General features: G+C 40.8%; 2 protein-coding genes across 2 annotated transcripts; one reads left to right on the top strand and one right to left on the bottom strand.

Annotated features, from left to right (window-relative positions):
* Positions 1-6,488: 6,488 nt before the first annotated feature.
* On the bottom strand, positions 6,489-7,551 carry LOC148923116 (uncharacterized). The gene is made up of 3 exons (XM_089061396.1): positions 7,282-7,551; positions 6,767-7,213; positions 6,489-6,682 (listed from the first exon to the last, which is right to left on the bottom strand). Exons 1-3 carry the CDS (start codon positions 7,457-7,459, stop codon positions 6,489-6,491), a joined length of 819 nt encoding a protein of 272 aa, XP_088917522.1. The 5' UTR covers positions 7,460-7,551.
* A 15,195-nt stretch (positions 7,552-22,746) lies between these two features.
* Positions 22,747-23,280, top strand: LOC125206148 (glutathione S-transferase T3-like). The gene has a single exon (XM_048105441.1). The coding sequence runs from the start codon at positions 22,747-22,749 to the stop codon at positions 23,278-23,280; it is 534 nt and encodes a 177-aa protein (XP_047961398.1).
* The last annotated feature ends 1,112 nt before the right edge of the window (positions 23,281-24,392 follow it).

Below are 24,392 nucleotides of genomic sequence, written 5' to 3'. Positions count from 1 at the left end.
CTATGGGAAACCTTAAGTTAGTGGCTCACAATTTGCATGTGATGTTGATGTGGAGCGTCGACATCATATTGGGAATGGATTGGTTAGCCGAAAACTACGCTACCATTCTTTGTAAGGAAAGGAAGATCTCCCTGCAATACCCAGGGAAGGAAACCATAATCTTCCACGGAATCTCCATGAGGCGACGAAAGTCCATAATTTCTGCACTACAAGCAACCACTATGATAAGAAAAGGATACCCTGCATACCTCGTTTACCTGAATGGAGAAGAGAAAGAGGACCGTAAGATTGAAGATGTAGCAGTGGTACGAGAATTTCCAGATGTCTTCCCAGACGCACTACCTGGATTGCCGCCAGACAGGCAATTAGAATTCACAATCGATCTCGAACCAGGATCGGCCCCAGTATCGAAGGCACCATACAGAATGGCGCCTAAAGAGTTAGAAGAACTCAAGATACAGTTACAGGAACTACTAGACCTAGGCTTCATCCGACCCAGTGTGTCACCATGGGGCGCACCAGTGCTCTTCGTAAAGAAGAAGGACGGAACACTGAGGATGTGTATCGACTACCGGGAGTTGAACAAGCTGACGCTCAAGAACAAGTATCCTCTACCGAGGATTGATGACCTTTTTGACCAACTTCGAGGGGCCGGTGTATTCTCAAAAATGGACTTGAGATTAGGCTATCACCAACTGAAGGTCCGACATGACGATGTACCCAAGACAGCATTCCGCACCAGATACGGCCATTACGAATTCACAGTGATGCCTTTCGGGCTCACAAATGCCCCGGCAGTGTTCATGGACTTAATGAACCGCGTGTTCCACCCATACTTGGACAAGTTCGTCCTAGTCTTTATAGATGATGTACTCATCTACTCGAAGAACAAGAAGGAACACGAGGAACATCTGAGAACCACCTTAGAGACGTTGAGAGCCGAGAAGCTCTATGCTAAGTTTAGCAAATGTGAGTTTTGGCTCAACGAGGTGAACTTCCTAGGACACATAGTAACGGCAGAAGGGATCCGAGTGGACCCTGCAAAAGTGGAAGCAGTACAACGTTGGCAGTCACCGACAACACCGAGTGAAATTCGAAGTTTCTTAGGTTTGGCTGGATATTATCGGAGGTTCATTGAAGGATTTTCTAAAATAGCCAGACCATTGACTCAGCAGCTCAAGAAAGGAGTTAAGGTCAATTGGACGCCGGAGTGCGAAGCAAGTTTCCAACTATTAAAAGAAAAGCTGACCACCGCACCAGTCCTAGCTGTGCCAGCACCAGAAGCAGGCTATGTAGTGTACACCGATGCTTCAAAAGTCGGACTTGGATGCGTATTGATGCAGAATGGCAAGGTGATCGCATACGCGTCACGCCAACTCAGGCCACACGAGTTAAACTACCCCACTCATGATTTGGAACTAGCGGCAGTGGTACATGCCTTGAAGATTTGGAGACATCACCTCTACGGAGTTCGATGTGAGATCTTCACGGACCACAAGTGCCTTAAGTACTTTTTCGAGCAGAAGGATTTAAATATGCGACAACGTAGATGGCTCGAATTAGTCAAGGATTATGACTGTGGTATAAATTACCACCCAGGCAAGGCGAATGTAGTGGCAGATGCCTTGAGCAGGAAAACTACACCCCAAGAGGCCACCTTCCTTACACAAAATGAGGAACTCATACGGGAATTCGCTAAGATGCGATTGGAGGTAGTGAGAGCACCAGAGACGGTGGAAAGTAGGATCGCCACTCTAGTGATTGAACCAGACTTAAGGGCCAGAATTGTTGAAACTCAAAGGAGTGATGAAGCATTAGAGAAAATTCGACTTAAAGTGAGGACGGAAAAAGAGGTGAGTTACCGCGAAGAAGCGGATAACGCCCTCACTTTTGAAGGGAGATTATGCGTGCCCAATGACGAGGCTCTCAGAGATGAGATCATGAGCGAAGCGCATGAAATACCCTACACGGCCCACGCAGGAGGTACGAAAATGTATCAAGATATGAAGAAGCATTTTTGGTGGGATGGCATGAAGAGGAGCATAGTGTCGTTTGTAGAAAGGTGCCTAGCATGTCAACAAGTGAAGGCTCTACATCAACGACCCTATGGGAAATTGCAGCCCTTGGAAATTCCCGAGTGGAAATGGGAGCACATTGCAATGGATTTCGTGACAGGATTGCCAAAGTCACAACGAGGGAATACTGCTATTTGGCTATTTGGGTGATTATAGATCGCCTCACCAAAAGCGCTCACTTTGTACCAGTACGTATCACTTACGGATCGGACAAGCTAGCTCAGATCTATGTGCAAGAGATCATACGATTACATGGAATACCGGTGACGATCACATCAGACCGTGACCCAAAATTTACTTCTAGGTTTTGGATAAGCCTGCAGCAAGAGCTAGGCACCAGGTTGAATTTCAGTACGGCATTCCATCCACAGACTGATGGGCAGTCTGAGAGGACAATCCAAACCTTAGAAGATATGTTGAGGGCCGTAGTACTCGACCGCGGAGGAAAATGGGAGCCAGTATTGCCACTTATAGAGTTTGCTTACAATAACAGTTATCAGGCGACTATAAACATGGCCCCATATGAAGCACTGTATGGGAGGAAATGTAGATCACCACTTTATTGGGATGAGGTCGGTGAGAGAAAGACGCTTGGACTAGATTCTGTAGAGGAAATGATAGAGATCGTCCGCCAGATCCGTGAGAGAATCAAGGAAGCTCAAGACAGGCAGAAGTCTTACGCCGATGCTCGCCGAACCGACCTGCAGTTCAAGGCGGGAGACAAAGTTTTCCTAAAAGTATCTCCGTCTAAAGGAATTACGAGATTTGGCGTCAAGGGCAAGCTAAGACCACGTTTCATCGGACCCTACGAGATTCTAGAAGGAGTTGGTCCTGTGGCGTACAGATTGGCACTCCCACCGAGTTTCGGGAACGTGCACAATGTTTTTCACGTGTCTCAATTGAGGAAATATGTGTTCGACCCAAAACATATAATCCACCAAGAGGAGATAGTTTTGGAACCAGACTTAAGCTATGAAGAGAAGCCAGAGGCAATCTTGGATAGGAGGGTCAAGGAATTGAGGAATAAATCTATTGTAACAGTGAAAGTTCTATGGAAACATCATAGTCACGAGGAAGCTACGTGGGAATTGGAAGACAAGATGAAAGAAAAGTACCCAGAACTGTTTGAGTAACATAAGCAAAATTTCGGGACGAAATTTTTGTTAAGGAGGGTAGAATGTAATACCCGCACCATTAGTTTACTTTCGATAAATTAAAGTGGAACTAGAAATGTAACGTCCTCTCTTTTCGTGAAGTTTTAGTGAATCTCGAGCCTTTAATGAAACTTAATCTTTTAGTTACAAAGATAGAAATAAAAACAAAATGAGCGAAATAAAACAAACTAAAGTTACATTACGGAAAAATAAAATGTTTCGAATGGCTTTTCATGTTCAACAAAACGAACAACTAATGGAATAGGTTACATGGATCAAAGTCCTTAAAGAAAGAAAACAAGGAAAGGAAAATATAAAATGTGGAGTGCATTTCGGGCCTTTTCTCCAGGCCCAATTTAGGGCCCGTTTCGGGCAGCCCGTCGGCCCAGACATCAAATCCAAGCCCGCTCGAAGTGCAGCTAGGTGGGAGCTAAGATTTCTCTCTCACCTGCAAGTTAAAAACAAGTTTTAAGGGCCATGGGACAAGAGTAATTAATGGAATACTTATAGAGGGGAAGAAACAACCTTTCTTTTCCTATGAAGACCAAGGACTTACCCAAAAAGGGGGCAAGTCCAGCCTGCAAAGCCTTCACTAATGCAACACCTGTTATACCTAGCCACAATCAAACAATGGGATTTATTCACCAAGTACCAAGTACCCAAGCTAGCCAACAAACTACATTAAGATAAAGGGGCTGCATGATCAGAAAAAGGGAGATATGTTATGCCATGAAAACAAAGAAGATCAGCCCCATTTAATTCCCCATAGTACACCGAAGCTCAGCCTATAAAGGCCCCTCCACACCACACACCAACTCCTTTCACACACACTTCAAAATTCAGCAAAAACAGAGAGTTAGAGGGTAGAGCAAGTAGTGAGCAGCAGCAAGTCAGCCACTCCTTCGAATTTCAGAGGTAATACACCTCCATCCTTTTCTCCCAATCAAATTCTCATGTCATCATATAGAGGCACCACAAATTAAGAACCACAATCAATATAACACAAGCACACCCTCTGCCCTTGTTAGAACATCATGCTAGCTCAAGAACATAGAACCATGGCTATAGGAATCTCATAACAGTAGTAGCCTTGTTAGAGCTTTAACACATAAATGGAACAAGAAGTACAATAGGCTGCCTTTATGCTCGAAACCAGTAGCACACATATGTAGAAATTCGTTCCAGGGAGCTAGTGTCCCCTCCAAAAATCAACTCAATTAAACACAACCAATCGAACAAACCAGATTGAACACCCCCACGGCGGTTAATTGAAAATACAGAAAAGAACGCAACTTGGAATAGAGAACTTATCTTCGGGGTGAGTCGGGGCGAAGGACGGTGGCTGCCGGCTTCGTACGGGCAGCAGGGGCTGACCACGCGATGGAGGCAGCAACCGTGGCTGGAACTGTGACGTCGATTGGACGCGACGATGGCAGAAGTAGATACCCTCTCTGGGGCGTTGAGATCCCGGCAGCGAGGCCTCGCGAAGCGGTGGCGGCGGCGCTGGTCTTCAAGGCGGACCAAGCAGCGTCTGCCTCAGCCGGAGATGCCGGCGACGACGCTGAGTCGCCGAGAACGAACGAGGGATGAACGGAGAGGGAATTGCGGAGGCGCTATTTTCCCCAAGTTCTCGCGCGACGACAGGAGCAAGGGCTCGCCGCCGGTCAATAATTGACGGCGAGACAGCGGCGTTGACAGCGAGACAGCGGCGACCCGACGAAGTGGCGGCGAACGGTGCTCCGGCGACCTGGTGGAGCGGCGATACTGCCGAGAGAAAAGAGGGAGAAGGTCTAGGGTTGTGTGTGTTGATTTGGGGATTGTGTTAGAGGGAGAGGCCGATGGTTTTGAGAAGAGGGAGCATTTGGGCCTCCCTTATTTTGATTTTGTTGGGCCTCTTTAGTAATAGGTTGGGCCACTGATTAAAATAAAGTATGGGCTAAGAATTTAAATCTTGGACTCTCCTATGTTATGGATTAAATAATAGTCCGCTAATTAATTCCACGAAGATAAGTCTAATTTTTCCGGAAAGTAGCAAGAGTGCTCAAATGATTAATTTTAAGAAATTACGATACGCTAACAATGAGTAGACCTCGAGCCTAATTTTTAGTACTTGAATAAATGGCATAGGAGGTAGCACCCTCTAGTTAAGAAATTGTGTTAAATTAATTAAATCTACTGATTTAATTAATATTCAAGAATTCTAGAACTCTTCTAGAAATTTTAGAAGAAGAATAAAATGATCACGCACTTAGGATGCATTCATGTTTAAGCTTAACGGATATCTCAAAATCTAATTAAGTATCATTTTATTTCCTAAAGGGACGTCTTCGAACGTCATCTAAGACCAAGTTAAGGAAATTTCGGAAGGAGCTTTAGCTTTTGAGGTGGGCATTTCTTTCAAAACGTGATTTCAGTATGAAAATGTGAATCTTTGCTCAAGTATGTTGTCATGCCATGTTTTGTTTTATGATTACCTATCTGCTTGGCTATGCCAATTTAAGTTAAATCGAATTCGGGTCCCAGTAGGGCCGCAAACCCTACTCGGACTAGTGTACACATGAGGGGACCGTGAGCTAACAAAGGAGTTGGCCGGTCCAGTGACCGTCGTGGAATGTGGCCACATTCCCGGTTCACATCAGTTTCAGATATGGTATATCTATGTTATGTGATTGCGCAATCAAATCTTTACTAAAGGAAAAGTATTTTAGTGACTCGGGTCTTTTAAGTAAAACCCCGTGATCACTCAACTGTGGCATTGACAATTAAAGATAGAACCATTTTTGGCAATGTGCCCACTGAGTATATCAAATACTCAGCCCTGCATGTTATTTTCAAATGTGCTGGTTGAACGTGGACGAACAGGCGAAGGTGTTGGGACAAGCTTTTCTTTTAAATAAGTAGTTAGGTAGCCCAAAGTAGCATGTCTTCATACGTGCTATTTTGTCTTGGACTCTTCCGCTGCAAATCTAGAATTTTGTGCTAGAAAGCTATGAACTTAGTCTTGATACTCTGAACACGTTTTGACTATGTACCCATATGCCTTTGATACTTTTGTTTTAAGTGATTTCATCCTTTTATTGTTGTCCCTTGATTATTGAGAATCGTTTAGTCGCGAAATAGCTACGCTCACTAGCACTAGGGAGTTGTGGTCGTGACATAAATGTATCCTCTACTTAATGACGATTTTCTTTGCCCCTTAAATTTTGGCCATTTTAAAAAAAATTCTAAATCTGGTGATTGCATCTCCAATTTTGTATCCTTATAAGATGAGTTTGTTGTAATGCTTACCGATTAGTTCACTATGTACGAGAAGCAAATCGAGTACTACAGCTTTGAAATGGGAGCGCTTCACATCTTCTACTTCATGTTTAGCTAAGTGATGCAAAGCTGTTCCTTGTTCATTTCTCATAGTAGCAAGAGATCCATCCCTTTCCAATAATTCTAGAGCCACACCTGCAAAAATTAAAACCTATAATCTCAACAAAACGTTACTATTATTACTATATCATAAGATAAGGTAGAGATATTACAACATACCATACATTTTGCAGCATATAACATTGACCAAAAGATCAAACCATTCTTCTCTTGACAAATCTTCAACTTTAGTCCATTTCAGAAGATACGAAACCATCTCTCCGTTTCCGTGCAATGCAGCCTTATGCAGAGGCGTTGCGCCATTTATGTCGCGCGAAACACTCAGACTAGGATTTCTCTGCAAGATTAGGTCAGCAACACGTACTGCACCCGATACAGCCGCATAGCAACAAGCCGTGTAGTCATGTCCATCTAGCAACGCCACGTCATCTGGACTCATATTTTGGACTAGTTTCTGCACGAATTCCTCGTGCTCCCTTGCAACCGCTACATGTAGAACGCGGTCCTTCTCTTCCGTTATGTGATCATGAGCTAAATTTGGATTTCGTGCAAGAACTACACCGGCTGCTACCCAATCACCTTCTAGTGCAGCTTTGTACATAGATTCTGTTATAAAATTAAAAAAATAGTGAGATTTTATTGTATATTTTTTGCACCTAAATAAATTATCTGACCTTTCCATGTTTGATTTAGGCTAATATCTTCATCAGAAACATGATCGGCTATTGTAGATGATTTAATGGAAACCAAATGATCGCTGGTCTCCCTCTCGATCTCGTCTTTTCCTTGGATGTTCTGCCATTTCGGGCCGTAAACTTGCCGGCCGCTCCTCGTGGTTACCAGTCTCTTCATCTTGGCTCTCAAAACTTGTTGATTACAATATTATGTTTTGATTATTTTCTTTTTCAATTAGAATAGTTTATACTTTGTCTCTTCTCATCCTGTTGCTTTTCTTTTTTACTCTCCAAATTGTATAAATATAAACTTTATGTAATCTTATAACAGAAGTTTGAAATGTAACTTTTTCATTTCAAAATTGGATAAAAGAAATTAAATACTCCCTCCGTTCCATAGTAGATGTCACACTTTCCTTTTAAGTTTGTCTTACAAAAGATGTCACATTTTTTTTTTTGGAAAAAGTTCCCTCACATTAATATAAATATATTATTTTCTCTTTCCACTTAACACACAAAATAACACCTTCTAAAATCCAGTGCCAATCCCCAAATATGATATTTATTATGGAACGGAGGGAGTACAATATACTGCCTTTGTCAGCCAATAAGAGGCCAATACTTTATGTTATCTTATAACAGAAGTTTGATATGTCATTTTAGAATTGGATAAAAGAAATTTAATTCAATATACTGCTTTTGTCCGCAAATAAGAGGCCTTAATATGACTCGGGTATTACGAAATGTAATAGAAAGTGGATAGAAAAAGTTAATGGATGGTATGTCCTATAGTTTTCATAGTATTAGTATTATATTATAATGTGGGTGGGATAAATTTAATGGAATGTGAGTCCATTATTAAAAGTAGTAAAAAGCAAATAGGATTAATCACGGACGGACAAAATGAAAATTGTGACGATTAATGACGGACGGAAGGAGTACTAGATCGTGCTTTTAATTTAATACTTTATTTGTCCAAGCAAAATAGCCTTAATTTTCACATTTTGATATATCCATGGAAATTAGTCTCATTCATGGAAACTTGCAGATGACTTTTTCTCTCTCTCTTTCTCTTTCTCTTTCTCTATTACGTCACCTACCTTTTCTCTTTTAGTCTTTTACATTACCAATTGCGCATAAGATCTGCATTGTCCCAAATGAGACTATTTTTTAAGTTCTCTTTCACATTATTGTTGTCTTCTTTCTCATTTTGTGATATTTTTATAGGATTTAATATGAGATTAATTCCCAACAAGGTAATATATGTGTTGAAAAGAGAGGGTGACGTGAACTTTTAGGAAAAAAGAAACAAAATTCTAGTTGAAGTTCTACGGAAGACGTTTCACACCTGAAGAGAATAAATCTTTTATTTTCCCATTCTTCATTCTGATCATATATTTCCCATATATTTTTAAGAGGAATGATCAAGGTCTAACTAATTTTAAGTGTATAACTAGAGAATAAATCTAAGCCACACATCTTGTTACTCCAATTTAATCTCGTAGGTTAAACAAATTTCCAGATTTTTTGTTAAAAATAATAGCCCAAGGGCATTTTTGGAATTAGTATATCAACATGAATTCAATATCTCAAACCCAACGTGATTTCTCCCAAATTCAAAGTGCGATTTCTTCCAAAATTCAAGCGTAGATTTCTTCCAAATTCAAGCGCCGATTTCTTCCAAATTCAAGCGTTGATTTCTTCCAATCTCAACCAAATTTGTTCACATATTCAACGGAATTGTGTTGTGAGATTTCTGAACTAAGTTCAGCCAAATTCGTACATGTTTGATCGCGACATCGCTTCCCGGTCATATCGCGACGTCTGGATTCCTTATCACATGGATCCAATTCCGATACATTCGTCGAAAGATTATTTCGATTCTGATTCATCTTGAGAGGAAGGAGAAACTAAATCTAAAGGTAATTATCAATTAAGTGTTGTTGCTCAGAATGATTAGATTGTGTATGTTGTGAAAAGACGTTAGAGTGAAGTATATGTGATTAACAGTGAAGTAAATATGCTCAATATGCGTTGTAGTGTAGTAAATATGCTTTATAGTGAGTAAATATGCTCTACTTGAATTAAATATACTTTATAGTGAAGTAAATATTGTTTGTAGTGAAGTAAATATGATGTTTATACTGATATTTGATATTTCAGTAAATAATATTGTTTAGTTTACTGTTTTTCATTTTAGTGAAGTATATTGTGCATATAGTGAACTCACAGTGAAGTATATTGAGCATTTAGTGAACTACAATACGCTTACAGTAAAGTGTATTGAGCATGCCTTATGTACTTTTTTTTTTCATTTCAGTGAAGAACATTGAGCATATAGTGATGTATATTGCACATTTAGTGAACTAGTATATGTTTATAGTGATGTATTGTAAGAAAAACGTGAGGAAATTTGGAAAGCTTTAAGCTTTTCATTTTCCAAGTCTCTTGGCCTTTCATATGATGTAACCTCCAATATGGTTATGAGGTGCCTTAATGCCGAGACCTCTCGTGTGGCCACTCCTATCCTATAAATAGGTGTGGATTTGAGAGATGAGAACACACCAACAATCATTCTCTCTTCTCTCTAAGCTCAAGCATTCTAGTTCGCATCTTAGGAGCACTACATTGCTCGGTTCTCGCCTCCAATTCAAGTTCGCCGGAGCCTACGAGTTTGAGGTGCTTCAACTCGGTAGGAGGAAAGTCGTTTCATCTTTGGGGACATTGCGCCAATCCGTGAGCACTAGCCGGGGCGTATCTCGTCTTGCGGAGAGAGGGTTACCTCGACTCGACTTGAAGAAGACAATAGTTTGCATCTTGTTCTCTTATTGTATTTCTTTTGTTTTATTTACCTTCTAGTTTTTGGTTCTTTTGTAATAGCAAGAGTTGCCCGTGTAAAGGCTACACTATTTCCAACAATCGCAAGACGAGATAGTGTACTCTTGCCGAAATCATGTCGACCGAAGTTGGAGGGAACGGAAACAACAACATTGGATCGTCTTCTGCATCCGCTAACACCTCAACGATGGCACCTGTTTCGACCTCAAGGGTCATGGCTCAAGCTGACAAGCCTGAAAAATTCAAGGGCTTGGATTTCAAGCGTTGGCAACAAAAGATGCTGTTTTACCTAACTACGTTGGGTGTTGCTAATTTCCTCAAGGAGGATGCTCCAACTGTACCGGAGGAGGAGACGGACTTTAATGTCCGGGCTGCCTATGATGTTTGGCATCAAGGAGATTTCTTGTGCAAGAACTACATCTTGAACGGCTTGGGGGATAGTCTCTATTCCATCTTTGCCGGGGCTAAGACCTCCAAAGCTTTGTGGGAGGCTCTTGACAAGAAGTATCGCGTCGAGGATGCCGGTACAAAGAAATTTGTAGTCGCAAAATTTCTGGACTACATGATGGTGGACTCTCGCTCTGTGGTAGAGCAAGCTGAAGAATTGCAAATCATTATCCATGATGTCCACGCTGAGGGGATGGCCTTGCCAGACCAGTTTGTTGTTGCATCAATGATCGAGAAGCTTCCTCCGTGCTGGACAGATTTCAAGAACTATCTAAAGCACAAGAGAAAGGAGATGAAGCCAGAAGACCTGATTGTCCGTCTTCGTGTAGAAAAGGATAATAGGCGGTACCATCAGAAGTCAGGAGGGCCTGAACATGCCAAGACAAATCTGATGGAGAAGGGAGGATCTTCCAAGCGTCCCCGCCCAAGGGAAAATGGCAAGGGCAAGGGGAAGGTAGCTGCTGTCCGAAAGTTTGAAGGCAATTGCTTCAACTGTGACAAGCCGGGCCATATGGCGAAGGACTGCCGAAAGCCTAAAAGGATGAAATTCAAGAAGAGTGCTAACATGGTCGAGAGAGACTTCAACGATGATGACTTGGCTGCTGTGGTTTCTGAAGTGAACCATGTTGACAATCCGAAGGCTTGGTTTGTTGACACCGGAGCTACTGTGCATGTGTGCTCTGATCGTAGCCAATTTTCGACCTACAAGCAAGTAGAAGGGACGAAGCTCCACATGGGAAACCAAGACTCGTCTAAAGTCGTTGGGATGGGAGAAGTGAAGCTCTTAATGACATCTGGTCGTGAGTTGAAGCTGAAGGATGTGCTGCATGTCCCAGACATCCGCAAAAATCTTATTTCTGGTAGTTTGCTTGTTAGTCATGGCTTTAAGCTAGTGTTTGATTCTGACAAGTTTATGTTATCCAAGTTTGGTACTTTCCTTGGAAAAGGTTATCTTTCCAATGGCTTGTTCAAACTTAATGTAATGGCCACTGGCCGTGTACCGAATCAAGTGAATGATAATAAGAATGCTTCTTCGTCTTACTTGCTTGAGTGCGCCGATTTATGGCATTGTAGATTAGGACATGTGAATCTAAATGCTATAAAAAGATTAGTAAATCTTGATTTACTAAAAGTTGATGATTTTAATTCACAAAAGAAATGTGAAGTTTGTGTTGAAGCAAAAATGACCAAGCTGCCGTTCCACTCGGTAGAACGGAGCACCAAACCTCTAGAGTTGATCCATACAGATATATGTGATTTAAAATTTGTGCAAACTAGAGGTGGTAAAAAGTATTTCATCACATTCATTGATGATTGCACAAGGTACTGTTATATTTACTTTTAAGAAGTAAAGATGAGGCAATTGAAGCGTTTAAAGACTTCAAAAATGAAGCCGAAAATCAACTTAATTGTCGAATTAAGTGTGTTCGAAGTGATAGAGGTGGTGAATATGTGGCGCCGTTTGCAGAATTATGTCATGCAAGTGGTATAATTCACCAAACCACGGCTCCATATTCTCCTCAGTCGAATGGTGTTGCTGAACGCAAAAATCGAACACTGAAAGAGATGATGAATGCTCTGTTGATTAATTCAGGTTTACCCCAGAACATGTGGGGGGAAGCTTTGCTAACCGCAAATTACATCTTAAATAAGATTCCACTCAAAAATAGGGATGTGACTCCTTATGAATTGTGGAAGGGAAAGAAACCTTCATATACATACCTCATAGTGTGGGGGTGTTTAGCAAAGGTACAAGTGCCGCCTCCAAAACAAGTTGCAATTGGCCCTAAAACAGTCGATTGTATCTTTATTGGATATGCATTGAACAGTAGCGCATGTCGCTTCTTAGTTCATAAGTCAGCTATACCTGATGTAGCTGAAGGAACAGTAATTGAGTCAAGGAATGCTGTATTCTTTGAGAATGTGTTTCCTTGCAAGAAGCAAGATGATCATTCTAGTGAAAGAACGATGGATGAAACCACTAGTTCTAATTCTCCAAAAGTGACGAGGACAAGTCCCCAGGATGTAGAACCAAGACGTGGTAAAAGAGTTAGAGTTGCTAAGACTTTTGGTCCAGACTTCATAACTTTTATGTTGGATGGTGAACCAAAGTCACTATCAGAAGCATTGTCTGGCCCAGACGCAGTGTGGTGGCTAGAAGCTATCAACAGTGAAATGGAATCCATTATGCTAAATAACACATGGGTGTTAGTAGACTTGCCGGAAGGCTGCAAGGCCTTAGGATGCAAGTGGATTCTGAAAAAGAAATATAAACCCTATGGTACTATAGATAAGTACAAAGCTCGCCTAGTGGTGAAAGGCTTCAAGCAGAAAGAAGGGCATGACTTCTTTGATACTTACTCACCTGTTACGAGAATAGCTTCCATCCGGGTGCTTCTTGCGATTGCTGCGTTGCACAATCTTGAGATTCACCAAATGGATGTGAAAACTGCGTTTCTGAATGGTGATTTGGAAGAAGAGATATACATGGAGCAACCTGAAGGGTTTGTTGTGCCCGGGCAAGAACGCAAGGTATGCAAATTGGTAAAGTCTCTTTATGGATTGAAGTAAGTGCCGTTGCAATGGCACTTGAAGTTTGACAATGTGATGTTGACAAATGGATTCACTATCAACGAGTGTGATAAGTGTGTTTACATTAAGAACACAGATAACGGGTTTGTTATTGTGTGTCTTTATGTTGATGATATGTTGATAATGGGCAGCAATAGTGCCATTATTAACGAGACAAAAAACATGTTGAAAAGAAATTTCGATATGAAAGATATGGGTCTAGCTGATGTGATTCTCAGAATCAAAATTTTGAGGACTAATGAGGGAATTGCCTTAACGCAATCTCATTATGTTGAGAAAATGCTTAAGAAATTCAACTCGTTTGATTGTAAGCCAGCAAAGACTCCTTTGGAGCTCAATGTCCATCTAAGCAAGAATGTGGGTGAGCCTGTTGCTCAAGAAGAGTATGCAAAGGTTATAGGAAGTTTGATGTTTATCACAAACTGTACTAGACCAGATCTTGCTTGTACGGTGAACAAGTTAAGTCGATTCACGAGCAATCCAAGCAAGGAACATTGGAAAGCTCTGTGCAGAATTTTGAGATACTTGAAGTATACTATTGACTTTGGATTGCACTACACAAGATATCCCCAAGTACTTGAAGGGTACTGTGACGCAAATTGGATCTCTGATTCAAAAGACTCATTTTCGACGAGTGGGTATGTGTTCACTGTGGGGGGTGGTGCTGTTTCGTGGAAGTCAACGAAACAGACATGTATTGCTCGTTCCACCATGGAATATGAGTTTATCGCTTTGGATAAAGCAGGGGAAGAAGCCGAGTGGCTCAGAAATTTCCTAGAATGTATTCCATGTTGGAAGAAGCCAGTGCCCACAGTACCCACAGTAGTGATACACTGTGATAGTAAAGCAGCTATAGGTAGAGCACACAGTGGCTTCTATAATAGTAAGTTTCGACACATTCATCGACGACATAATACCGTAAGGCAGTTGATCACAAGTGGTGTTATCGCAGTTGACTATGTTAAGTCGGTAGATAACATAGCAGATCCATTAACAAAAGGTTTAAACCATGATCAAATGCATAAATTGCTAAAAGGAATGGGACTGAAAACCACATCTTAAAAGATGAGTATAGTGGTAACCCAACCATACGATTGGAGATCCCATGGGATTGGTTCAATGGGAAACAAAGCTATACAAATCTAGTTGTAACACTCAGAAGATATTTATCTTCGCCCATTCTTTAGAAAGCATTGAGTGTTGTAACCTGCACGTGGTAAGAGGCTAAGTCTTTTGACTTTTAATGATTCATGAAATCTCAAGGACATGCAGTATGGCAGGATACTCATGAAAGAATCACCTATGTAAGTGAGAAGTGGGGCCGCTTCGTGTGTGTGAGTCACTTACGAATTCCAAAGAGGTGTTCCACGGCCGAAACGGACACAAATGTGAGAACTGATGGAGTTGAGACAATATTGTGTTGATGCTATTGACTAGGCATACACCAAGGAAGAATAGTTCAAGGCATCGCGTCCACTAGCCCGCCGGTATGTCCGATAGTGTTGGCTATGGAAGGTTCAAAACCACAAGTTACCTTTCCAAAGACAATATCGTTTCTCGAGAACTGAGCAAAGAGTCTGCATATATGCATTTGTGTCTGGTGTTGGTTTGAGCTTGCAGCGCTCTAACCAATGTGGGGGATTGTAAGAAAAACGTGAGGAAATTTGGAAAGCTTTAAGCTTTTCATTTTCCAAGTCTCTTGGCCTTTCATATGATGTAACCTCCAATATGGTTATGAGGTGCCTTAATGCCGAGACCTCTCGTGTGGCCACTCCTATCCTATAAATAGGTGTGGATTTGAGAGATGAGAACACACCAACAATCATTCTCTCTTCTCTCTAAGCTCAAGCATTCTAGTTCGCATCTTAGGAGCACTACATTGCTCGGTTCTCGCCTCCAATTCAAGTTCGCCGGAGCCTACGAGTTTGAGGTGCTTCAACTCGGTAGGAGGAAAGTCGTTTCATCTTTGGGGACGTTGCGCCAATCCGTGAGCACTAGCCGGGGCGTATCTCGTCTTGCGGAGAGAGGGTTACCTCGACTCGACTTGAAGAAGACAATAGTTTGCATCTTGTTCTCTTATTGTATTTCTTTTGTTTTATTTACCTTCTAGTTTTTGGTTCTTTTGTAATAGCAAGAGTTGCCCGTGTAAAGGCTACACTATTTCCAACATGTATATTTATGCATGCTTATAGTGTATTATTTTTTCATTCAGTGAAGTATATTGAGCATTCAGTGAACTACAATATATATGCTTACAGTGAAGTATATTGAGCATGCCTTATAGTGTACTGTTTTATTCATTTCAGTGAAGTATATTCAGCATGTAGTGAACTTAGTATATGCTTATAGTGATGTATATTGAGCATGCTTTATAGTGTACTGTTTTTTCATTTCAGTGAAGCATATTGTTCATATAGTGAAGTATATGAGCATAAATTGAAGTATACTCTATATGCCTTTTAGTGATTTTAATATGGCTCACAAGTTTCGAACTTCTATGGCTCACAAGGGAAGTGGAAGTAGGAAGAAATTGAAGAAGGAGTTAGCAATGAAGTTATCAATGAAACCAGGTCGAAAATGTGGAAACTGTCATGAGATTGGACGCCATGATTCGAGGAATTGCAAAAAGGGGAATGAGAAGGCGAATCACTCATTTTTAGTACAATTTTGAGTGATTTTTATTCCAATTACATGTTTTTGTTTATTTATTGTGAGCATATACTTACAATGAAGTTGACATACTATATAGTGCAATAACTCTTGTGTACAGTGATATAAAACTGCTCTATAGTGAAGCAAATATGCTCTGCAGTGAAGTAAATTAATAGTCAACATAATATTGAATTTAACTGAAACGGATGAGCTTTATATTGAACTAAATGACACATACTATGGACTATATCAGTTTCATACAAATGGTCATGAACGCTTGAAGTTTACAATCATTTTTCCACATCTATCTCCATGTTGTTGCTACATTCTTCATAATGCTTTGATGTTGTTGCCAAGTTATTCAGTGACTCATGGTTTATTTCCGACAACATTAATGCGCTGCAATACTTTGCTCTTAACCTTTGGAGTATTTCCTTGCTGCTTTCTTTAGGCAATACATTTTCAATCTTGTTCCCGCTCACCATAGTAACAATCATCATATACTTCACTCTAAGGTCTATACACTTCACTGAATTCAGAAAAGACAAAACACTATAAGACATGCATTATATATTCACTACAAAGGTAAAACACTTCACTCTTTGCATTTATTAGTTCACTTGAAGCTCTATACACTATAAGCATGGATCACAAACACTTCACTCTAAGCATAGAATACTTCACTCTAAGCACATTTTACTTCACTGAAATGAAAAAACAGTGCACTATAAGAATGGATCACAAACACTTCACTCTATGCATGGAATACTTCACTATAAGCATGGAATACTTCACTCTAAGCATATTTTACTTCACTAAAATGATAAAATAGTGCATTATAAGCATGCATCACAAATACTTCACTCTAACCATGGAATACTTTACTCTAAGCACATTTTACTTCATCAAAGTGATAAAACAGATCACTAATAACATGCATGACAAACACTTCACTATAACAATGAAATACTTCACTCTAAGCACATTTTACGTCACTGAATTGATAAAATAGTGTACTATAAGCATGGATTACAAACACATCACTTTAAACATAGAATACTTCACTCTAAGCACATTTTACTTCACTGAAATGAAAAAAATAGTGCAATATAAGAATGGATCACAAACACTTCACCCTATGCATGGAATATTTCACTCTAAGCACATTTACCTCACTGAGATGATAAAATAGTGCACGTAAGCATGCATCACAAACACTTCACTCTAACCATGGAATACTTCACTCTAAGCACATTTTACTTCACCAAAGTGATAAAACAGATCACTAATAACATGCATCACAAACACTTCACTCTAACAATGAAATAATTCACTATAAGCACATTTACTTCACTGAAATGATAAAATAGTGCACTATAAGAATGAATCACAAACACTTCACTATATGCATGGAATACTTCACTCTAAGCACATTTTACTTCATAAAATAGTACACTATAAGCATGCATCACAAACACTTCACTCTAAACACATTTTACTTTATAAAATAGTACACTATAAGCATGCATCACAAACACTTCACTCTAAGCACATTTTACTTCACTAAAGTGATAAAACAGATCACTAATAACATGCATCACAAACACTTCACTCTGACCATGGAATACATCACTCTAAGCATATTTTACTTCACTAAAATGATATAACATATCACTATAAGCACGAATCACAAACACTTCACTTTAAGCATGGAATACTTCACTCTAAGCACATTTTACTTCATTAAGATGAAAAAATAGTGCACTATAAGCATGGATCACAAACACTTCAATCTAACCGTAGAATACTTCACTATAAGCATCGTATACTTCATGATAAATTGCATATACATCACAATAAACAACATATTCATCACTATAACCATAATTTACTTAACTCAAAGGCCAAGATAGTGAGTGTAAGACCAAAACTGTACAATCACTATGAGCACAATAGTTTAGTTCACTATAATCATAACATGACTCTATGTAGAGTTAATTGTCAAGACAGTACACTTATGTTTCTACATTCTAGTTCATTGTAAACTGAAATGAATAGGCATAATGCGACTCCATTGTTAACTGACTACATCACTATAAGCATAATATGACTCCATCGTTAAAGTGAAATGCAATGAAAATCGGTTAAATGAATCATTCCTCAAATAAACAAGTCAAAGAACTTACGTTTATGAATTGAAGGCAATAGGTATGTTGAATCCAAGGCGACAACGAAATGAGCAACCAATGGAAGCGACGACAGAGTGAATCAATGTTTATGAGTGAGAATTGGTGGAGAATTCGAGTAGAAGAGGAGAACCGGTAGAGAATCGATGAAGAATTCGAGCGGAAGGGGAGAATCGGTGGATAATCGATGGAGAATTTGAGTAGAAGAAATGAAGGGCTGAAGAAAAATTATCCAAATGAGAGAAATTCATGTTTTACCCAGCTTTATTTGTTAAATGACTATTTTACCCCCACCTACTTATAGTGAACCAATTCTTGTTTATAGTGAAGTAATTTTCTGGATCAAATTTGAAATCCTAAGCAGAATTTCAGCCATTGATTTCTTAATCTTGTGGTTGAAATTTGTTCTGTAGTTATATATTTAAGGTGTACTTGCCCTATATCACTACTCATATTTCTAATATGTAGGTGTACGAAAAGAAGTCAAATAAATAAAACAAATCAAAACAAATCGCAACAACTATGAAAAATAAATCAAATGAAAATCCTAACATTTATGATAATAGATGATAAAATACAGCTAAATAATAATATAAATATTATCAACTCAATTCCGCAATTAAATAAAAGTATAAGTCTCTTATCAGTTTTCACACGGTTGAGACACATTTTGCCTTCGAAAGGTGGAAGTAAAAAAAATACTCCCTCCGTCCAAAAATAATATAGACCACATTTACCATTTTTGGCCCCGTCGACAAAAAATAAAGCACATTCATTTATGGAAAGTTTTCAACAAATAATAACCATTAACACTACTTCTCACTTACCTTTTCTCCTTCTCTCTTACATTTTTTCCCTTCTATCTTACTTTACCAATTCTACATTAAAACCCGTGTCATACACCAATTGCTCTACTTTCTGTGGACGGAGGGAGTAATTTTTTTGGTCTCTTGTTAAAAATTTGATCATTGTTTGCGATCAAACTTGCATCGCTTGGTTGAGCAAAATCAGACAAAAGCTTTTTGTGGGGAATTTTGGGAATGACTCCACCGAGTTATAGAGAAACCGTCTTGAATATGTCGCTCTCTGTTAAGAGAATTCCTCCCTCAACAGTTAGGAGACGCCGAGTGGGTCGTCGCCGAGATAAACCAAAGGCAGTCGCGGGCTCTCCCTGTCGATCACGCCGTGTACTTTAGTTTGACAAGAAAGAAAAATATGCAAACAATGGAAAAGTAGGTTATTTCATTCAATGATCGTAAAATAACGCTATCTTCCTCTTTATAATAAGGCCGCTAGGGTTTATTCGACCTACTATTTAGGAAAGAATCAACAAAGAAAACCTGAAAAATGAGCTTATGATTTCGCTCGACCCAAAAGGTAAAATAAGTTCGGCCCAAAACAAAATAACATTCAATAATTAAATAAACTTAAACTAACTAATAAGTCGTCTAGTAGGAGACGTAGTATCCATACTTACTTATCCGGCTTCTTCGCCGCTTTCTTCGGCCTTGTGCTCTTCGCCTTTCCTTCTACTTCTACTCCTACTCCGTGTGAGCTGCTGGCGTCGAACACTAACTGCTCCGGCTCCGCTGTTGCTGACTCCGCAGACGGCGTTGGTGTTGGCTCCGGCTGAGTTGTAGAGATTTTACTCGTATCAACTCCATCCTCGTTAAGCACATCCTTGTCCCCAAGGATTAAGTGTGGAAAACGGCGTTGTATCACTTCCATCGGTTCCCATGTCGGATGCGCACCGTCGTCATCGTCCCAATACAGTAGACCCTCGGTCACTGTCACCCCATCCTTCAAAACTTCTCGCGCCACTGACTTTCTCTAGCAAAGAACGTCGGAAACTCAGCCACCTCGCTGATCCTACTGTCAACAAAAGGCTTTACAAGGCTGACGTAAAAAACATCATGTATTCGACTCCCTTCCGGCAACTATAGCCTATAAGCCACCGGACCAATTCTCTCCACCACTTCGAATGGCCCACCGAATTTTGTTGACAGAGGACACGCCACCGAATGTTGCCGGCTGCAATTTAAGCAGCACGCGATCGCCTACGGCGAACTCAACGTGGCACATGTGCTTGTTCACAGAACTACGCATGCGTTGCTGGGCTCGCTCCAAATTCAGCATAATGCCACAATAAGGTCACCATTGAAGAACGATGGCTGCCACGTTAAGAGGGTAATCTGCGGCAGGCGGAGTTGATATTAAAGGGGAGGGGAATCTTTTTCGTACAGTTCATGAAACGGCAACGTGCCGAGACCCTCATGATGAAAACAATTATGGGCTAACTCTTCCCAAAGGAGAAAATTTGACCATTGTGCCGCCAGTCTACCACAAACAATCTCAAATACTACTCAAGCCCTCTGTCACAAACCTCCATTTGGCCATCGGATTGAGGTTGGTAAGCGGTTGTAAAGTGCACTTTGTTGAAAACGTGTTAATATAAGAGGCTTTTGGCCTTTCATGTGGCTAAGTCCTTTGGCCTTTCATGTTCTTGTAACCTCCATTGTGTTAATTTTGTGGTTTATGGTGGTTAATTCCATGACCTTCGTATTCCGATTGTTGTGGCAGACTGGCGGCACAATTCGGATAGGGACTCGATATTCCGCTGCCACAAAGATCCGCCTGTCGTGATACACTAACCCATTGTGAATAGTGAACGTCTTCAGGGCTGATTTTTTGCACAACTCAGTCAGTTCTGACAACATCTTGGTATAAGTTCTGTCATTGCCGATTCTGGAACTGGGTCCTCGACATCAACATCACGGCGTGATAAAGCGTCGGCCACCCTATTTTGATGCCCCCCGTCTTATACTCGATTCGAAACTTATATCCCATCAATTTTCGGGCGTACAACTGTTGATACGGGGTCTGAATCACTTGTTGCAGTAATTCCTTCCGGCTCCATTGATCACTGCGAATCACAAACTCTCGTCCCAACAAATACTTTCTCCACTTTTGGACTGCCTCCACCATCGCATATAGTTCTTTATGGTAAGTAAGAGGGTGATTGTCCTGCAAAAGTATCGCCACAACACCGTTTCCATGAAAAACGTTTTCGCAAAGTCCAGTAAGCACAAAACGGGGGTTGTTGTCATTGTCGTCGTCAAAGCCGCAAAATTTTTGTCCGCGTCGGGTGACCAACAACAGGAGTCCTTCTTAAGAGATCTGTAAGGGGGCAACAATCATCGCGTATCCACTATGAAGCGTCTGTAATACCCCGTGAGGCCCAACAACCCACTCAGCGTCTTGTCTGTCGACGGACCAGCCATACCACCGTCACCTCGATCTTCCCCGGGTCTGTTTTTAATTTGCCTTCTGTGATGAAATGTCCAAAATAATCAACTGTTGAGCAAAGAAAAGAACATTTCGACAATTTAATAAAGAAATGTTGAGATCGCAGGATAGATAAAACCTCCACAAGGTGGCGACCGTGATCGTCGATCGTCGGGCTTTAAATCAAAATATTATCGAAGGAAACGATCACTGACTTTCTGAGTAGAGGTCGTAAAATATCATTCATGGCCACCTGAAACGTCGATGGGGCGTTCGTGAAGCCAAACGACATCACCAAAAATTCAAAATGTCCATCATGTGTGCGGAAAGTTGTCATGAACACATCATCCACGTGGTCATCCCCAACTCATCAAAAAATTCGTCGGTTGTAGGGATTGGAAATTGGTCGGGTAGCGTGGTAGTTGATGCAAAAGCAGAACGACCCATTCTTCTTTCGGATAAGCACAACCGGGGACGAGAAATGGCTCTGGCTTGGCCTAATGATGCCCGTGTCCAGCATTTCATGCACCTAGCGCGCAATCTCGTTCTTCTGAAAGTAAGGATACCGGTGAGGGCGAACATTCACTGGCTTTGATCCTGGCATCAAATGATTCCGATGATCGAATGGTTGGGTGAGTGGCATTCTAGAGGGAACTCGAAAAACAGCACTGTAAGCCATCAAGGCCGCCAGGACTTCTAGTGGGAGGTCCTACGAAAAAGACAGATCCTCAGGAGACGGTTCATCCGCTGCGGGGACTGGCACAATCTCAAACAAATCCGCGCTGCCCTTCAAGGAGAGGATCAAAGCAAATTCAATGGTGCCAGCGTTGTAGTCGCTAGTCACGCGGTGAAGGGGGTGTAGCCATGCCATTCCCAATATCACATCCGGGCCATGTATAGGTAAAATGTGGAGGCCAACTTAAAACTTATGGCCTTGGACGACCAATCCCGTCTGAACACTGATGAAAGAGCATAGAATTGACTTGCCATTCCCCACATACACTCTAAACGGATGAACTGCCTTGAGTGGCAATTGTAACTTCTAAAAGATCCGTGGGTGTAATAAATCTTGCAAACTGCCTATGTCCACCAAGATTAACACCTCTACCACACCGATTGACCCCTTCAGCTAAATCGAATCGGAACATTGGCGCCCCTCTAGAGCATATTTATGTGATAAATCAGTATATAAATCACCGTTAAAACTATGCATGAAACGAGCCTTATCAACCGGTAAGAGATGGTGACTTCTACCCCCAGTACTCACGGATCTACAACTATTTCAGTCACAGATCCGAGCTTCAGCACAGAAGAGTATGAAGTGGATGAAATGCACCCATGACCTCCAAAAGAGAAGGAGAAGGGGAAGGGGAAGGAGAAGGCGAAAGCTAAGGGGAAGGTCGCAGAGCCGTCGGCGAATGCTCCAAAGGGTAGGAGATCGTGAACATTTTATACTCCAGCTAACATGCTTGCTCTGGCGAGGTGTTGGGTCGATATCGGCGAGGATCCGATTGTAGGTAACAACCAACGGAAGATTGGCTTCTGGACCCGCATCGTGCAACGATACAATCAGGATGGAGTGAAGCTTGACGGGGCACCGTCTCACAAGGCGCTGGAGCTTCGCAAGCATTTTGAGTGTGTAATGTTTCACATCGGTATGTTTCATGGCATATACGAGAACAACTTCCGAATGATGACGAACAATATGAGCTACGAAGATGTGCGTGATTTGTCACAAGCCCAATTCACGAGTACCGTTAGCAGCGTCGGGTTCCAACATTGGGAAGCCTACCTGAAACTGAAGGATCAAATCAAATTTCGGGCGGGAATTGAGGCAGCAGTGGCACCAGGCTCGGGGAGGATGAGGCTTGTTGGATCCCAGAGTTTGAGCAGCAACGGTCCGGTGCCAACCGACTTCACAGAGTCGGTTGAGGTAGTTCACCCTATTGCTCGGCGCCCAATGGGAGTGAAAGCGGCGAAGGGGAAGAGGAAGTCTTAGGGAGCGCCTCCAAGTTGACCGGTGGGGACCAGGAGGGTGGGTGGTGTCAGAATTGCCGGCTACGCTCAGCTGCATAAGTTCTACAAGCTATATCGAGAAGAACCGGATGATCGTGTGAAGACGGACATCTGGAAAACTAAACTATCAGTAGGATGAAGAAATAGTTGGGTTTGCATTCCGACGACGACGATGACGCTTGACTCGTATCTGTATTTTTCATCGATGATCATTTCTAGGTGTTTTTTTGTGTATTTTTGTTTGTTATTTTCTTTTTTTTAAATGTAGGGTTTTTTTCATCTCGTTGTATTCTATTTCCAATCTTGCAATACAACGAGGATTTACGTATTAATATGTTTTTGCATTTAGATTTATTTAATTTGATAACATATTAAATATAGAAGTGCTACAAAATTAAAATAAAATAATGATGATGTGGAAATGAAATGGAAATGGAAGGGCCCTATAGGAGGGTCCTTCCATTGCGGAAAGATAAGCCCTTTCAAAAATGATGATGTGGAAATAATAATAAAAAGGGACTCTGTGGGAGGGCCCAACCATTGCTAATGCTCTTAGAAAAAAACCCATTTCTCTTTATTTTCTATCTACTTTATTTTCTCTTTATTTCTCTATTTTTTTTCTATCCCATACTTTACTCTCTCTACTTTAAATTTTTAATATCAAAATTCCTTAAATTTCATGCTCAAAAGAAGTGCTTCGTTTATCTTGGAACGGAGGAAGTATATATATGGGATCCACATTCCACTATATTCAATGCACTTTTATTATATTTCTTTAACTCATGCCTAAACTAAATAAAACTTCTATCGTGGGACGGAGGGAATATTTGATTGTTTGAGAAAAGGAATTGGGAATTTTATGCGCAGTGAGACTTAAATGGCTAAACTGAAAAACTCAAGAAACCTCGTAAAGTATTGAAAAGTTCATTGTCACTTACACCCTTCGGAATTACTACAAATATATCACACTACATTGTATCGAATATAATTCCAATTAAGTGTTTGAAAAATAATACAACGTACAAAAGTTAAATTACAAAATCTAGAAACATTCCAAAATAACTCAATTATTAAATGACACATTCATACATAGAA

Source organism: Salvia hispanica, chromosome 6 (genome assembly GCF_029641045.1).
Source record: "Salvia hispanica isolate PSC_SH4W2 chromosome 6, Shi_PSC_v1, whole genome shotgun sequence".
Taxonomy (NCBI): domain Eukaryota; kingdom Viridiplantae; phylum Streptophyta; class Magnoliopsida; order Lamiales; family Lamiaceae; genus Salvia; species Salvia hispanica.
The sequence above is the reverse complement of the archived record's forward strand: the minus strand, read 5'-3'. Positions and strand labels throughout refer to the sequence as shown.

Bases quoted from the DNA above. Each gene is read 5' to 3' on its own strand.
- LOC148923116 (XM_089061396.1), bottom strand. From the start codon at position 7,459: ATGAAGAGACTGGTAACCACGAGGAGCGGCCGGCAAGTTTACGGCCCG. The intron at 7,214-7,281 runs GTCAGATAATTT...ATTTTATAACAG, and splicing joins CCTAAATCAAACATGGAAAG to AATCTATGTACAAAGCTGCA. The intron at 6,683-6,766 runs GTATGTTGTAAT...TAATTTTTGCAG, and splicing joins TATATGCTGCAAAATGTATG to GTGTGGCTCTAGAATTATTG.
- LOC125206148 (XM_048105441.1), top strand. From the start codon at position 22,747: ATGCTTGCTCTGGCGAGGTGTTGGGTCGATATCGGCGAGGATCCGATT.